The sequence below is a fragment of the Emydura macquarii genome, unplaced genomic scaffold, assembly GCF_026122565.2.
Source record: "Emydura macquarii macquarii isolate MOO-44397 ecotype Brisbane River unplaced genomic scaffold, CSIRO-AGI_Emac_v2 contig_374, whole genome shotgun sequence".
NCBI lineage: Eukaryota > Metazoa > Chordata > Testudines > Chelidae > Emydura > Emydura macquarii.
In genome coordinates, this window is record NW_027130511.1 from 3,333,195 (window position 1) to 3,351,699 (window position 18,505).

The 18,505-nt window shown below is 37.9% G+C and overlaps 1 protein-coding gene across 4 annotated transcripts in view; it reads left to right on the forward strand.

The window, feature by feature from the left end:
- The first annotated feature begins 275 nt into the window (after positions 1-275).
- CEP128 (centrosomal protein 128) overlaps positions 276-18,505 on the forward strand; it is a 400,917-nt gene continuing 382,687 nt past the window's right edge. For all 4 annotated transcript variants that reach the window (XR_010917028.1, XR_010917026.1, XM_067532353.1 and 1 more), the window contains exons 1-5: positions 276-388; positions 10,104-10,264; positions 12,034-12,120; positions 15,912-16,038; positions 16,699-16,820. Coding sequence is in view for 2 of the 4 variants with exons in the window: in XM_067532353.1 (XP_067388454.1) it covers positions 10,118-10,264; positions 12,034-12,120; positions 15,912-16,038; positions 16,699-16,820 (483 nt within the window). In the remaining 2 variants the exon portion in view is untranslated. The remainder of the gene's footprint in view (positions 389-10,103; positions 10,265-12,033; positions 12,121-15,911; positions 16,039-16,698; positions 16,821-18,505) is intronic.

An 18,505-nucleotide genomic window follows, 5' to 3' on the forward strand; every position in this document is an offset into this window, starting at 1 on the left:
AAGCAGTGTCCAGACCCCCTAAACAATGGGCGTGGCCTGAGCTTCAGGCTACTTCCCTCGCTGGGGCTTTCGGCGCGGCCAGCGGCGCCTTAAAGCAGACTCAGCGGAGCAACCGCAAAGCCTTTTAGGAGTTGTAGTGCGCTGAACCTTCTCCCACGATAGCGGCGTCTGAGCCTGTGGACTACATGTCCCATGGTGCTATGCGCCGAGGCAGCTGGCGCCTGGGAGGCCGCTCTCTCTCCCTGTGGCAGGGCGGCTAGTTCAAGTTGCCATAGCGGCAAGGTGGGGAGGAAGCTAAGGAGAGCTCGGCGGTTGGAGTCGGCGCGGTGATGAAGTCCCGATGCTGAGGTCTCTTGCGCGGTGAGGAGGGGCTCGTCCCCCGTTAAGGGTATGTTGGGCCTGGGTGGCTCGGGAGTAGGATCCAGGGGGCTGTGACCCGATGGGGCTGATGGAGACCACTGTGGGGGCTGGGACCCGGAAGGGCCTGTGGGGCAGTGCATAGGGGTGGTGTCTGTCCTGGGCGGGGGGGTACGGCTTTGTGGTGCTTGCAGGGCGCTGCAGTCGCTCTGGGGGCGGTGGGGCTGCACTGGGGGGCCGCGGGGTGGAGGGGACGGTGCAGCCTGATACAGAAGTGTTGTGTTTAGAAAGCTGGAGTTGAACTACAGAGAAGAAACGTGCTATCCTGGCATCGAAAGGTGGCGCAGCAGCGTGAGGGGGCAATGAAATGAAACGAAACGGGGGGATCCAGGTATTAAGTGCTGACAACATGCTCAGCTTTGGTCAGAGCTCACAAATGATAGTATCCTGCATTCCTGTGCCCCATAAAGAGTTTACAGTCTTAAGATACCCAGGAGATAGGAACCTGGGACTCCAGAGTTGGAGATTGCTTAATTAGTAAGAGTTGGGAGACTTGGGTTCAATTTGCTCCTTCACCACAAACTTCCAGTGTGGCCAGGGCAAGTCACTTAGCTTGTCTGTGTTCCCCATCTGTAGGAATGGGGATGATACTTCCTAACTTAGCAAGGGTGTTATGAGAATAAGTACATCAGAGATTGCAAAGTGCTTTGAGATCTACTGATTGAAAATGCTATATAAGAACCTGGTATTATTGCTATTAGGTGTAACAAATATACTTGTTTCTTGTATGCATCACACAAGAAATGGATTTTTAAGTGGGACTTGAAACAGCTGCTTGGCATTGTAGTATAATGTGGGAATGTGCTCTCTTAGAATAACAATAAAATGTAGTAGTGTAGGGCCACTGCCTTGAAACATGGCTGAATGACATTGAAATGTGGAACCATCATGGTCTCTCTGCTTTGATAGTTGTCTCAATCTTTGTGAATAGGATAAGGGTTTGTGTGTTGTCTTGTCAACAAAAGAACAATACTGATAATACAGTATGGGGGTCTGTACTAAATTGGGGTCAGTCTTAAAACCTGCAGGGACTTCAAGCAAGACTAGAGCACTAAACTGTCAAATGGGGGAGAGCGGGAGAGAGAGAGAGTGTGTGTGTGCATGTGCGAGTGTGCTTTTTCAAGAAAGGCTGAAACAAATAAGAAACAATAAACCCAACTTCCTTTCCAGAGTTCTAAATATTAGCTCAACTTCCTTTTCTGCTCATTTGGGAAAGGGAAGTGGTTGCTCAGATTTAAGTCAGCTCTAATATTGGGCTCTGTCTAGTCTTCCCGGGATCCTCTAACCCAAAACCCAGGAAATCAAGACTTAATATTTTAATGAAATGTATTTAAAAAGACCAGGTATAAACATAAAACATTTATTTGGAAAAAAAATTGAGGACACCTGTGTAGATTACAAAGTAGCAATAAAGGACACAAACAACCCTTTGCAGTTCACTATTTAAGCCTACTCTAGTACAATTTTGAAATATACCTAGCTTCAAGAAACATTATCTTCTTGGCTAATATTTCTTCTTGCTTTCATCCTGTTTCAGCACATATTTGTACTTCTAATTACATTGTATTTCAGTTATTTTTCTAACTATTCTCCCCATTAGGAGTTGAAATGAGAGACTATCATGACCATATTAAAAATGAGGATGTCAGTTCTACAAACACTCATGCTTAAGAGAGGTTTGAAGTGCTTGCACTTCCTCTTAGCACCCTTGGTTGACTAAAGAGGAGTGTCACTTAAAAGTTATATGAAAACCTAGTAGAAAGTTGTTTTTCTGTCAGATATGTCCTCAGTTCAGTCATCTTTTGTTTATTTAGCACTTTATTTACTAGCCTCCTTTCAGCACTGCAGCCATTGCATTTTTGAGCAAGCCTTCTGTTGGACAGCTAAAGTAACCCCCTTAACCTTCTATGTGGTAAATTTCCTTTGCTACTTCTAGGGTTGTGTTTCTTTTTCTTTCTTCTTGATCTCATTTGGTGGAGATACTTCTTGGAATTTTATATTGTTTTCAGCAAATTAACTTTAGTGATGTTCAGCATTACTTTATTTTGGTATTTAAAAATTCAGTAAAAATAAAACAGAAGAATTATGACCAGAACCATACTCTTGGAAAAGCTTGTGTGCTAGCCTAAATGTCTGAGTCAAAGAACCCAAAGGTGCCTGTCCTAGGACACTTAGGCAAGGTATCATTTCTGCTCTACGCTGCCCTGGTCTCCCTCTCCCTATCTCCTGACTCTCAAAAAGGTACATCTCAGGCACTGAATGAAATGAGTAAGGGCAGGAAGAAAGTCAGCTGTTTATAAGGACTGGCAGGAATCATGGCACCAAAGGTTACTTTTTGTTTAGAAACAATCTTGCTTATAGAAGTTAGAGGTAGAAAAGATCTATTAGATCATACAGTCCATCTTCCTGCTAATACATGATCCCTTTTAGTACACATCCTAGTATTTTGTCTAGTCTAATTTTAAATATTTCAAATTATGGAGTTTCTTCCACTGGCTAGGAAAGGGTGATGGGATTACTGCCTGAGTGCTGACCCTTGACCATATTCAGGACTCTTGTCTATCATATCAGCCTTTAGCCGGTATGTCGTTGATAAACGTAAAGCCTCCCCATAGGAATTGCTGTACCAGTGGCTGCTAGTTCAAGATTGCTTCTCCGATAGTGGTCTGTACCAGATACTTCAGAGGAAAATGAAGGAAACACAAAGTGGGCAATTATGGAATAACCTGTCTGAAAGACGTTTCTTCCTTTCTCCATCGTTTTAGAAATTGGCTTGTGCCCTGAAGAAAGAATGCTTATATCCCTTGCAAACTTTTTTTTTTTGATATTTCTATCTAATGTATCTATGGATGTTCTCATTAGTTGTATGACTCTGAATAGTCTTGGCTGATGGCCTTGGCACATTGTGGTAAGTGGCTTCTAGCAAGTATTTAGATAAGTACCATGTGAATATTTTAATGTACTAATACATTTGTGCAAGACTGGCGTGGCATATACTGTTATGGGGTGTGTGTGTGGGGGGACCTTGTTACTAAATCTTCAATAGGTAGAAATTAGTAGCTTAACTACACTAAAAGCAATGTCTATGCTATGAGTTAAGGGGGTGATTCCTCTGCTTGTGTACTTGTGCTAGCAGGAATATAAATAGCAGTGTAACCATGGTAGGGCAGACAAGGCATGACTGAGCTGTGCCAAGTACAGACCTGCCTGAAACCAGTGGGTAGGTACTCGGCAGTGCTCAGCTGTGCCTCTTCTCCAGTTACGTTGCTACGCTGCTATTGATATTTGTGCTAGCTCTCATTGAGTTACCACAAGTATGTGTATATCACAAGGAGAATCATAGTGTAGGTAAAGCCTAAATTAATATTGGAACATAGTATTCCTTCCGGGAGGAGGGAGGATGAAGTGAAACTATCATGTGGAGAGGACTGAAAAATTGACCCTTTAAAATATTTTCTTATTGTAACTCTGTCTCTTGATTCCCTCCAACCCACCCTGCCCTTAGATGTTATTAAAATTAGATTATTGCAAACTTTTAGAAAAGTCAGTTTTCCCCAGCGTTTAACATAAATAGCCAGGGCTGCTAGTATTTTTGGCCCTAAATATTGGAAATAAATGTAATGGGGAAAGAAGGATGTGGAGCAACAGTTAGGCCCCAATCCTGCAATTGGATCTGCTAATTTGCATCTTTGCAGCCGCAGGAAGCTTCACTGAGGTGAAAGGCTAAATTTTTCTAGTCATATTATAGGCTGTTTCTGTTCAGTGCAACAGTCCTTTTGAGCCAAATGGAAAACATACTTATTTGATCTTGCATTCCCAAATAACAATATATAGCACATCATAGTACATAATTTAAAATAATATAGAAAATAATTCTGCTCACAATCATCTTTCACCTCTGGAAGGGAAGAAATTACATGTTGCAAACAGAGATCAGACAGGATTTGTATTAAACAGGCAACTGTCAAATAATAGTTTTAGACCTGATCTTCTTTGCAGACTCTTACCAATGAGCCCCATCTATTTTTATCACTAGATGCAGAAAAAGCTTTTTACAGAGTAAACTGGTAATTCTTAAAAGATACTTGAGATACATTTGGTTTAGGATCAAAATTGCATTTCCATTTTATTTTCCGATCAATATGCTGCTGTAAGAGTAAAGGGATATCAGAAAAATTCTCCTTTAGAGGATCATACCAAGTATGTCCATTAACACATCTTCTTTTTGCCATGGTAATGAAGTCATTCATCCAGTTGATCAGAAATAGTCCTCATGACAATGGAAACAGGGAACACAAATTAGCCTTATATAAATGATGTTAAGGTATTTGTTATGAATCCAGTTCACGCGGTACTAGAACTGAAAGAGAAAATCTTAAAATTTGTCAGTGTGTCAGGATTTAGAATAAACTCTGATAAGGCAGACCTCCTGGTCATAGGTGTGGCCTCTGATCTACTGAAAGATGTATGATAAAGATAATATGAATACAAATGGGTAACTACTTTAGTAAGATGTCTGACAATCCATGTTTCTAAAAGATGGCAAAACTTATATAATATGCTTTTCATTAAAAAGATAGATCTGAAAAATTGGTCAAAATACGAAATGTCATAGTTAAGCAAAATTGCAGCAGTTAAAGTGAATATCTTACCCTGAATTAACTTCCTTTTCCAAATGCTCCTGATTTTAGTCCCAGGAAATTTATTAAATCAGTGGCAATCCATGATAAACTAATTCATTGGGGAAAATAAAAAAGCCAGGGTTAAGCAATCTACTTTACAAAGGCTATATCAAAGGGGAAGATTGACTCTACCAAACATTAACCCTGTTATCAAGCTAGTCAGATCAGAAACCTGATGTACTGGATAACATCAAACCCTAGTCAGGACTGGGTGGAGATAGAACAAGCTCATTGTTGTGCAGTCAAACTACACATGATTCTCTGGATAAAGAAATCCTATAGGCCAAAATCTGTATATAGCCACCCTTTTATGAAAGCAACAAAAGAAACTTGGGATAATTTTTTTTAGAAAGCCAAGCCCCTACCCTCATCTCTTGTAACCTCAGTAAAAGCCTGGGAAGTTTTAACATTTAATATGGGAACTTGTATCAAAATGTGGCCAACTGTTTAGAGACAGTACATTTAGATAAATTGATGGAATACAAAAGACACCAAAATTCCAATATATCAATACTTACAATTGAGGCTTTTAAAACCCACCCTTATGAAAATGCTAACCTAAGCAGAAAGTTGATGGAATTTGAAAAATTACTCACTACATCGATGAAATACAAAGGCATTTCCATTCTGTACAAAGTAATCTCTAACAGTTACTTACTGTACCAAGTATGTTCATGAAAAGATGAAAAATTGACCTAGGCATAGACACCAAAACTCAGGAATGGGAGAACATGTGGAACAGTGGTTCCCTCACCTCAATGAACAAGATTTTCTTTTATTAATGTGTTATCATTATTTATCAATGGTACTTAGTTCCTCTTAAAATTAAATGAATGTATAGTGCAGGGACAGTTAAATGGTGGAGAAAATGTAATGAAATGAAAGGATTTATCCATATATCATGGACATACCCAAAAATTAAGACATTGGGAATGCTACTGGAGACTCCATAAGGGAGATAAAAAGGTATCCACTATCAGGTAACCCCTTAGTACTTTTATTAAATTGGCTGAAAACTCTGCATCTTACAAAAGCTATGGAGCATTGATCACTTATCTCATGGTTCCTGCTAGAATTACTATAGCAAGTTGGTTGAAGAGTGACTTCTTTAAATCTATTTATGGGTATGAAAAAGTCTGGGAAATTCTGGTAATGTAAAAATTCTGATGAGTTAATTTTTCTAGGGGAGAAGGAAAATAGATAACTACTTAGAAATCTGGTGAAATGTTTTGGCGTTTGCTGGAACAGGGTCATCTCTTGCCACCAAACCTGCTGGTTTGAGAAGTGTTTTTTGGGTTTTTTTGGGTTTTTTTTTTTTTTTTTTTGAACACTAAGGAAGGGAGAAACCCTTTCAAAAATAGTCAAAGTTGAGCTCAAAGGTATTAAAATATGAAGAAAAAGGAGAAAAGTTTTTAATATTGTATAGAGTTTTGATGGGACAACAAATAAACAGATTACACATGTCAATGTCAGAAAAACAGATGTTTGGACCTAAATATGAGATGAAGGACTTTAACTTTTGACTGAATATACAGAAGAGGAAAACGAAAAGTAGAAAAGCATCAACCACTATATGTGATCAATATCACAAAGTGACTAGTAGTAGATTTTGTCAGTACAGCTTTATGGACTTCCCCAGGCCAATTTATAGTTGTGTATAATACTAACTTTATCTCTATTTAAGTTGTAAAACAAATTTCATAAGATTTCTGTCATAAAAGAATGGATGTATTAATAAAATAAAAAAAGGAGACTGTGGCAGATATAAACCTCTATGAACTCGTATTCAGCAAAATTTTACAATATTTGAATATAGTTGTGAAAAATCAGGTTTGTTGAAACAATGCTGACCATGACTTTGTGGTCAGTGTAGAGCAGGACAAATCTTTCTGAGCACTGTGTCAGTTAATTGTGATTAAATCCTAAAAATGAATGTTGAATGTCATTTGTTCTAGTATATACTAATTGCAAAATTGCAATTGGTATAGTTTGTGTTAACAGTTTCAAACAGTGAAATTTTTGTGGCATAGACCAGCTCTGTGTTTATCCTTCTTTGAAAGGTGCTTGGATACCACAGTAATGAATGTAGTGTATAAAAACCAAAATAGCACAGAAATTAGTGAATTTTCTCCTCTCCTATCAGAGTCAGAGATTGGATTGCTCTGTTCAGGCTTCATGGAATTGTGGGTCTTCAGGTGGTCATTTGTATTGCTTATGCCTAACATCAGTCCTGTAAACAAAGCTATTCATGTGTAGTGTGGTAATCGTAGTATGTGCAGTCTTGCTTGTACTCCCGTTGATATCAATACAATAAGTTTGAGCCCTATGTATGATCTACTTAACTTACAGGACTTGCAAGAAATAAAGTTGTATGTATAGGTTTTAAAAAAATATCTTTCTGCAAAAATTGTGTGGGTTTTTACTCAGACAACTGTGAGTGAATTCAGAGTTTAAAGACTACACTTTTCAAGGTAAGTATATTTTCCAGGTTAACTTGACACATTCAGTATGTCTTTAATACTTGTTAACTGTATGCACACACTGGACAGAATTGCATACAGCTATTTGAAGGCTGGTTATGAAGCTTACAGTGATAGAGATTTTTGTTTTTTAAACAAATTATATGGTAGTGACCGTAACCTACTCAGAAGAGAGTAACTTTTCAAGGTGGGAAAGAATTCATTCTTGTTGCTTTCTCCATGTAAACCTCATCAGTAGTCTGACCACTGTGATCTATATGTTAGATCTTTTATGTGCCTTTAATTTATTGATATCAGGTATTGCTTTGTCTCATATTTTTCTTCTTGCTATCCATCAAACTAGATTCTTCCTTCACTCCCCTGTTTTATGGTATTGTATCGTTATACCTGCAGATTTCTTCCAAGCATTGAATGATGCTGAAGGATTAAGAAGTCATACTTCATTCTTTTCCCAGCAAAACTGCAGAAGTATGTCTATTTGTTACCTGAGACAGGTCACTTAACTTTTATATGCCTTAGTTTCTCCATCTGTAAAATCATCTTACTAGGCTTAATTACTGTTAGTAAATTGCTTTGACATGCTTGGATGAAAAGTGTTGTGGAAGTACTGTCTACTCCAGGAGATGTTTAGTTTTCACTGTACTTGGAAGAAGAGGAATCCGTAATGGGCTTCTTGTTTAGCAAAATATAGAGCTGTTGTGGTACTGGGCCAGCTTTGTAAAATGATTTCTGTTGTGAATAGTGACTTTAGGAATATATAAGTACAGAAGAGTCTCTTTGAAGCTAAAATCAACAAACTCATTTTATTGATGTTATTAGTTTGGAGCTGTTTCCTTGGGGATGGAAAGTCACAGCATTCAGAGACCCTAATGGTATGTCTACTTTGCAGTTAAAAACCTGTGGCTGGCTGTGCCAGCTGACTTGAGCTCGTGGGGATTGAGCTAAGGGACTGTTTAATTGCAGTGTAGATGTTCAGATTCAGGTTGGAGCCCAGGCTTTAGGACTCTGTGATGGGGGGAGGGTCCCAGAGTTTGGGCTGCAGCTCAGGTTGGAACACCTAAACTGCAGTTAAACAGCCCCTTAGCCTGAGCCCCTTAGCCCGAGCCAGTTGGCCTGGACCAATTGCAGGTTTTTAACTGCAGTGTAGACATACCCTAACTGTTTTCTTCTGAGGTGATTAACATGCATGTAGCCAGTGTTTGTAAAATATGACCCCGGTAGTTAGCACTTATCCGGCGTACATCATCTTGCAAATCATAATTTAAACATTTTCTGATGAATCAATAAGTTGCTGTCTTTCATACCTGTATTTATATCATTATGAAGAAGATTATCTTCTTCAAGTCAAGTGAAAAATGAGAATCTAGCATGTTTCCAGCACATGCTATAGGTCTTTGTTACACTTCTTCTGTAGTCACCATGGAGGGCCTGATGATAAACTCATATGTCATTAATATTAGTGAGTTACTTTTTCAGGTGAGAGTTTCATTTAATTTTATTAATACTTTCCCAAGGGTGTTGATGCCGCTAAATACCAACTAATTAGCATGGGATAAGGTAGGTGAGGTAATATCTTTTATTGGACCAATTTTTGTTGGTGGAAGAGACAAGCTTTTGAGCTTCACAGAACACGGCTTCAGATCTGGGGAAGGTAACCAGGTATCTAAGCTAAATACAAGCTGGGGTAGATTGTTATGCATAAGAGGATCACACATGCTGTGAGTGCTCACTTACAATGAAGTAAGCAAGGATTAGTAGGCAGTAGAGTGTGTAGAATTTTTTGTAATGAGCCATAACACCAGTGTGTCTGTTCTGCCTAAGTAATGCTACTCTTTTTCTTATATTTCTCTTTTTTACTGCCCCTCCCTTAAAAATTCTTTCTAGTGATACCTGCGATTAAAAATATAAGATATTTGTTTTTTGAGTTTTTCTTTCTACCTATGATCACCTGAACTCCTAATCCCTTCTTTGTGATGTTATCATTTTATTGCTGTAGTGACAAATGGGATTATAACTTCATATTGTTAACCTGGGGCAGGTGAATTTGTAAGAAACACAGATGATTTTATGTGATTGTCTATATTTAATAGAAAACAAGAATTTCCTTCCAACTACATCTGTCCACCTCTCCCTGTAAAGAGAGAAAGTAGAGGCAAAACTATTTCTATATAAAATGTATTTCATGAGGCATCAATTGCTTCCTTAAAGTTCTTGCATATAGCTATGGAGTAGAGTATGCTGTGTTGCCTCTGAAAGAGGAATTTTCATGCTCCAGTTTTTCTTTATTTGTTTCAGCTAGGTTATGCTTCCAGGGTTGTCAATGTTTGCTGTGATAGTCATCTTCCCTTCATGTTATTACTGCAATCAAAACCTCCTGTTCATCAGTTTGCATATTGCTTAATCACCACTCTGAAAAATACATATATTTTAGGCAATGATGGATGTTCATGTTTGTTTATATTTCAATGAATGGATTTTATAATGTAAGTTTGGTTATATTCAGATCTTTTTCCGTGTTTCACAGATATCAATACATCAATGGCAGATTCGTCCAGTGATTCAGACAACTTTCTTCGTGGTCGTGTAGGAAGGCTGGGCCCTCTAAGAGCGACCCACAGCAGAGCCCGAAACCATGGTGCTGAAGATGTTACAGAGAAAATCCATACCTTAGCAAGCACTTTACAGGTTGTTAGAAAATGATCAGATGCTGTGCAAACAGGATAATTTTTGCTTGTGTAAAAGAAAGTGCTCCAGTTTTTTCTAATGAGGTTGTCTAAAGTGCTGTGATAGTGGGGATCATTGCTTGCCATTTACAAACTATAAACAGTATTTGGGAAATAAAGCATGACACATCTGCATTTACAATGGGTATCTTACTGCTGCTGTTTCTGACAGCAACATAGAAGCATGATAAAATATTGGTTGAAATGACCCATTTAAACCATTGAAAGGTCCTTTGTCTTTTTCAGTTACAAAGTTGGCAAAATGTTGGTGAACAGAGCCATTTTTAAAATTTTTTTACTGCAGAACTTTTGGGGCAGGGACTGTCTTTTTGATTTGTGTTTGTACATTGCTTAGCACAGTGGAGTCTTGGGAATCCTAGGTGCTATCATGATATAAATGAAAATAATTACAGACAGGTGTAAGGACAAGATCCCTTTCTTGCAGATCAGGTAATCTGAATAGATAATGTTCAGCTGAAGGATCATGAACAGGTGCAGTGCGAAACAATGTGATTGCATGTCTCTTGTTTCGATGACTTTTTGAGGCAGTTGCTTCTCTGTGGGCAAAAGTAAATCTGTAAAATTGGCATTGTGAGGTTCCATGTTTTATGTGTCCCTGACTCCAGCTCAGACTTGCTCAGTTTGCAAGTTAAGACTGTTTTCTAGCTGACAGCCCTGAAGACTCACCTTGGGCTCTGAGTCAAGCTAGATTTTTCCTTATTAATGTCCATCACAAGCAATAAAAACGATTTGGCCTGCAGCATCTTTGCAACTGTTGCTCATGAGAAGGAGAGAAAGAACCCAGGGTGAGTTTGCTGAGCTGTAACTTAGCTCTGGTCTACACTTACCTTACCTTACTTAATTTGCAAACAGGGTAAACTTGAGCTGGAATAACCAAGATACAACAAATGGAACCCCCACTATACCACTTAAGAATAACTTTTTTCAGAGTCAAATTGTGTTTTTAAAACTGCAGTCTTAATTCTGAGCTGAAAAAGGATCCTGATCTAGATGCACTGCTTTCATCATTTTGATTAATGAATTAAGACTTTCAGTGCTTCACTCTGAAATATGTATTATCCTCATTTTACAGATGGGGGAACCGACTTATTGCGAGTAAAGTGAATCACAGCATGTGATAGACTCCATCTCTTGACTCTAGTCTTGTGCCATGACTGCAAGATCACACTTCCATTTTATTGAGTGTCTTATATTTGTATGTAGCCATTGAGCCAGACAATGTAATATAAATTCCAATATATATTTTCAGTTTATTCAGAGTGCTTGCTCATAGCTTCAAGCTCTCTCTTACTTGTTTGGTGAACTTGACAAGAACTTAAGCTCTTTGCCTTAGTTTACCCATCTGTAAAATAGGGATAATGATACGTTGGTCTCTCAAAGGGGTTGTCATACTATGAGGCTAAATGATTGCTCTAAGATTCTTGGCTGAAAGGTTTCGATACAGAATAGCCAAAATTTAGCTCTCTGAACTTAAATATCTATTGAAAATGACTGGTCTGATTTTTTTCAGAGGTGCTTGGTGTCTCCAACTCTCATAGCCTTCCATGGGAGTTGTGGTTGCTCAGCTACATTGAAAATCAGACCACTTATTTAGATGCCTAGCATGAGGCAAAGTATTATTAATGGTAAAGCTAAACAATAATGTATTTTTGTTTGTTTGGAGAGAAGATTTCTACTTTAACATTCTTTTTCCTCAATTTCATTCTTAAGGATACCAACCGAAACCTGAGACATGTTGACCAGATGCTAGGACAGTACAGAGAGTACAACAATGAACAGACTGAAGCTATAGCAACTGTGAGCAACTTTCAGTGTAACCTTAAGCCTCTTCCTCCTGTATTATAATTTATAACAATTGATGTCTAGCAATAGGCAAGCTACAGAGAGAGCGAGATTTAAACAGTATAAATCAATCTTTAGTGGTCTTCTGTACTATCACCTTTTGAAAGTGGTAGAGTTTTTTAATGGGATTAGAGCACTTTTAGGATTGGTTGGCCCAGTATTCTTTGTGGTCCCTTTAGGAAATGGATGAAAGGTGAAATTCACCCCGGTACAGAGGGACCACACAAAGCCCTATACACCACATTAGCCTCTGACATGGAATGGTGCTTAAATGTGGTGCACAGTGCATTTTGCAGGTCTTTGCCTCAGGATGAATTTAATCAGAAATTAAATGGATTATATTTCATTGTGAAGTAAAACAAGAGACAGATAGTGTTAAGAGTGAAGAAATTGGTTAGTACTCTGGGAGCTATCAAGTTTGAGATGTTAAAGTCAGAGATCTATTGAAACTGAATCCTGTGGTATAAAGGAAATGTGGAAAATGTACTGATTTGCTTGAAAATTGGCTTAATATTTGAGTACTCTGGTATATATTTGAGTTCACTAATACAACTTCTGTAAATTGTGTAAATTAAAATGAAATGTGTCCCTGAGTACTCAGTTGTACTATATCAAGTACAACTGCCCAAAAAAGGTAAGTAGAAATATATTAAACTTAAATATTTTATGTAGAATTGCCACACTGCTTCTACATTATAATGCATTATCTACTATTTTTCTTATGAAAAAGCAGTAGGAAAATCTTTTATATCCTAATAATTGGGAATATAACAGTATCTCAGTTGGGAAGCATAGGTATCTTCAATACTAATTTGTTTCAGTTCTCTGATTTAGAAGATAAACTTGAGTACTTGAACCTTTGCAGATATATTTTAGTTGCTGATTTTTATTTTTAGCATTTCAGTTGCACATGGAATGCATAAGTGTAGGTTCATGATTGTTTTTTGTTTTTGTTTTTTGTTTTCACTTTTTTAATAATGGAATTGATTCATTTTTTAAATTTTATTTTAAGATACACACTAATTTTTCAGAGTAGAGAAAAGCAAGTTTGGCTTATGTTCTCTCACTATACCTGGTAGGTGTTCTTTTCAGGCAGCTAGAAGTTGAACTGGGTTTTGGATGAGCATGGCCATATTAGAATTTCATTTTGATCCAGGACCTTCTTTTTTAGCATCTTTCTGCCTTGATTTCTCTTCAAGTTGAGCAATAAAGTTTTAGGACACCTCCTGTGGGAGACTTAGAATACTAAAGTTTAGTCTCCATCCTCTATTAGTAAAAAAAAAAAAAAAAAAAATGTCATTTTCAAAACTATTCCTGTTCACTTCCCTAAACATAAAAAGTCATCCTCCATCACTTTCACATCCATATTATACTTCCTGTGTAAAAGTGGTCTGATGCTTTCTTTCTGTCTCCTAGCGGACATTCTTCTGACTTGCTACCCTTTACTTGTCATCCCTGACTGCCTGAACTCTTGATGTACAACTGGCCCCTCTTCTTCAACCAAAAACTTTCTCACTGCTCCAGCAGGCCTGACGAAGTGAGGCCATACAAGGGAATTAAAAATAAGTGTATTGCGTTGAGACTGTTATCTTCACGAGAGTCCTGCTCTGAATCCTAGTAGCCAGAAATCTATCTTCTAACCCCACAGTTACATGTTACCTCCAGCCCTGGGAATTACCTGGTTTTCAAAATATCTAAACTGGTTTAGGACTCTGCCATCTCTAGTTGAAACTTGAGCAATGACCAAGAAGAAGAGTAAAAAGATGGTTTTAACAGTTCTTTCCATTCCTGAATTCTTCAGCTGATGGGATGAGTGCAGTCTAGCCTAGTGGCCGGAGCAGGCAGCAGGTCTAGTGGCTGGGTTCAGAGCCATAGTCAATTGTTGGGAGTCAAAGCCATGCATAAAATCAGAAGGCAGAAACTGGATATCAAAGCCAAGGGTTGGGCTGGAGCCTGTAATCAGGAGCCAGAGCCAATGGTCAAAATCAGAGGTCAGAAATGGGATAATCAGAAGAAGATTATTACAGCATCCTGTTTTGCATAAAAATACTGTAGTTGGCATCCTTCTGTTTTGCCTGTCATTCAGTTGCTCTGGGGAAGTTTGATTATCTTTTGAACCCAGTTATACTTCAGGCCTTCACAACATCCCTTGGCAATAAGTTACACAGGCTGACTGTGAATTGTTTAAGTACTTCCTTGTGTTTGCTGCCTGTTAATTTACCCCTTCACTTATCACGAGAACCAGAGGTCACCCAATGAAATTAACACTTGCCTATTCATCTTCTCAACACCATTCATGATTTTATAGCTTTCTATTCCCCCCTAGTTTATCTCTTTTCCAAGTTGAATGGTTCGTCTTTTTTCTCTCTCTCCTCATATGGAAGTTGTTCCATACCCCAAATCATATTTGTTGCCCTTCTCTGTACTTTTCCCCTATTCTAATATATCTTTTTTTGAGATGGGGTGACTAGAACTGCATGCAGTATTCAAGATGTGGGCATACCGTGGATTTATATAGTGTTGGTATAATATTTCCTGTCTTATTATCATCTATCTGTTTCCTACTGTTGAGAAGATGTTTTCAGGCAACTATCCACAATGACTTGAAGATATCTGCCTTGAGTGGTAACAGCTAATTTAGATCCCATCATTTTGTATGTATAGTTGAGATGGTTTTCTAGAGTGCTTTGCTTTGAATTTATCAACATTAAATTCCATCTGCTGTTTTGTTGCCCAGTCAGCCAATTTTGTGAGATCCCTTTGTAACTCTTCACAGTTAGCTTTGGACTTAGCTGTCTTGAGCCATTGTCATTTGATCAGTGTCTATAAATAGCTACCTACATTGGGAGAGACTTTTTTTAACAGAAAGCTCTGTAATTTATCAGATAGAGGTGTAACAGAATTCAAGGCTGGAAGCTGAAGTTAGATAAATTAATCTTAAAATAGGGTGATCCTTTTAATAGTGAGAATAATAAACCATTGGAACAACTTACATAGGTATTCAATGAATTTGCCATCACTCAAAGTCTTTAAATCAAAATTGGATGCCTTTCTAAAGGATATTCTGTGCATAACACAACTACAGCATATAGGCTTGATGCAGAAATCATGTGAAATTCTATGGACTGTTATATAGGAGGTCAGATTAACTGAGCATAATGGTCCAGTTTGGCTTTAAATTCTTCGAAATTTGAAATAATTGATATTTCTCATTTCATTTCAAATTGGTCAGAGTTCTTTGGTCTTGCTGGGATTTGCTCCACTGTCTGATTAGGTTGTGGTGCAGAACAGTCATTTGTGGTCCTGCTTCACTACACTTTTTTGTGGTGGTCTTTTATTTTAAATATATTTAAAATCCTATGAGGCTACCACTCCTGTCTTCTTCAGCCCAGTTCTACCTCTTGCTAGCAAGACTTGCAGGACCTGCCTCCAAAACTTTCACTTCAGCAAATATGATGTGAAGTGTGTTTTGATATGGAGACATCAAAATATGTCTCTTTGTTGCATAGACACTATTGCATCATTTTTTGTCACGCCACAGTGAATTTACTCTAAAACTCAAACTGCAAAAGCTGGTGTTCCTAGACTGTAACTGTACTTTGGTTTTTTAAGTCAACTTTCCAGATTTTTTTTGTTTGGTTTCCAGAGCAAAACAATTCTATATATAATACACACACACTTTTTACATGCATACGTTCTCTCAAGTCTCTAAACACACCTTTTAACAATTTGTCATTTTACTGCAGTTAAAAGAGACACTGGAACAATCCATAGGCCAATTAAGGAGCCAACGATTGTCCAGAAATTCTGGAATGAGAAGTGCCTCTCTTTCAAGTTTATACACAAGTGACTTGGATGGTGAAGCAGCCATAGGTAAATGTTAAGAAGCTCTGGTATATGAGACTGCATTGTAATATTGCTTTAAGGCAAGAAAGTGAATTTATATTAAATGGAGCAGAATCATATGTGGTGTTTGTTTGTTTGTTTTTAAAGAAAAATTGGGCCCTTTCATGGTTGGTAGTAAGTACTATGCATCTCATTGAGAATCTTGGGATCTTCTTTTTCCTTTAATGTAAATCTTCTCTTTCCAGTCTGACAAGGCTCTGAAATACTGGGCTTTAAAATCATGATATTTGTATGGATAGAAAAAACTGACATTGACCCAGTATTGAACTTTTCCTTTCCTAGGCCTTGGGCAGGTGTTACTCTGGGGGACAAATTTCACACTTTTGGGAGGAGGAGGAAATATTTTTTAATAGGTAGATTTTTAAACAAAACTGTTAGAAATGTTAGAATAAATCTTGGGAAGATGGGTTAGCAGGCAGATGTCAAGTGTTGGGCGCAGGGATGGCACAGGTGAGTGATGAAATGCACAAGCACACAAATGTATTTATTGGCTGTCTGTGAAATTTATCACGTTGTTTTTGATTTGTCATGTGCCTATATGTGTGTGTGAGAATCTTTTAAAAAATTTTCCTTTTTATACAGTTTTGTCTTTCCATTTATTTATTTTTTACCTTTTATTTTGTAAAGGGAGTTATCATTTCCAGCCTACCTCACCGCTCATGGATTATGGAGACTCACAGAGCACAAGACGTCGGAGATCTAGATCTGCTAATGTCCGGTTTGTTGATGAGGCCAATAAATTGGACCAGGTACTCAATACTAGTAGGATATCTGTTTTCAGACTTCCCTTTCAGTTATGAAAAAACAACAAATAAAATCCTGTGAATTTCAGAGCAGATAGCCTTGTATTTTGGCTGCCGACATGAAGGTCCTTTCTAGAGTATTTCTCTAATATTCTATATGCACAGAGCACTTATGTCCCTTGTGAGCACAGCATATTGTTACTCCTGGAGGAATTCTGTGCCACTGCACAATGCAGAATTTTTACAGAATTAATATTCTGAGCAGAATTTCCCTTCACATTCACTTCAATCTTGTTTGGATTAACTTGAGACAGCTCACTCTCATTTTCACCCTAATTACATGTAGACATTGAGTTGTTTGTCCCATTGCAGTAGGCAGGTCAAATGAGATGGAAATGAAGATTTGGATGTCAGTCTGTGTGTTGCAGACACCTCAGCCCATGTCTACTCGCTAACTCTCCAAACAACCTGATATACATGTTAAATGGGTGGGATAATAGGATGGATTCTGTTGTACTTCCTATGTGAGAGGCTTCAGTGCATATGAGCATTTACCCCAAACTACTTTCTGGGCTCTCCCAGATAGATATGGATGGAGCTACTTGAGTGAGTCCCTCCACTTCTGCAGTGAACCACAGTTGTGCCAGCAGAACCTAACGATAAGTAGTATTAAAGACAGCAGATAGATCTAATAAATCAGCTTCAACACTTTATTAGTTGCTAGAAGATCAATTGATGTAAAAAGGTAACTTTTGTACTGTATTCAATTTAAAATGTTATTACATGAGGTTAAGGAAGTCTGAGAACCCCAGAAACTACCAGAGTTGTTCCTCCAATCTTTGTAACGACCTTTCCCCTGAAAGAGGAGTTAGGATTGGAAGAAACCGTTTCAACAATAAAATAATAGTAATACGTTCTTTGGAAAAACTGTTTTTGTGTGTGTAGACAGCACTTAGTGTTTTATGGTTGTTCTCAGAATACAAATAAGTTTTTTGTATGTATAGTTAAATATCTTTCTAAAATAATTTGTTTATTTTGAGGGAGTACATACACAGAGAGAGAGAGAGAGAGAGACCGCCCGCCCTTATATGCCAATATAAGTACAGCTTTCCTTATTTTTGTAAAAATACTTAAATATTATATCATTTTATTTCAGTAAAACCATATATAAATTGCATCTGACGAAGTGGGTTGCAGCCCACGAAAGCTTATGCCCGCAGAAATTTGTTAGTCTTTAAGGTGCTACAGGACTCTCATTGTTTTTACTGTATACAGACTAATACGGCTACCCCTCTGGAGCTTTTCATAAATAAGTTGTTGTTCTCTGGGTTGGTTATTATTTATTCTGGCCATAGGCTGAATTTGAGGTATGGGATGAGATGATGCTCAAATCTCATTGACCACACCTTGCATCCAGGCATTTGCCCCCTTGCCATGTTCACAATTTCAGCATTCACATACCTTGCCAGGTCTTCCCATATTTCTTAGATGTGACAAGTCTTGAAATGTATTGATATTTCCACAATCAATTAAATCCATATAAATCCAGACTCGTTTATAAGTGGTGTTTTCTCAGTTGATTTACTTCATGTCCCCAGTCCCCTAACAGTTTCCTACTCCACCATACTGCTATACTCTGTAACTATACTGCTCTGCTTGCTCAGAGTGGAGAATCAAAGTGAAATTTACAA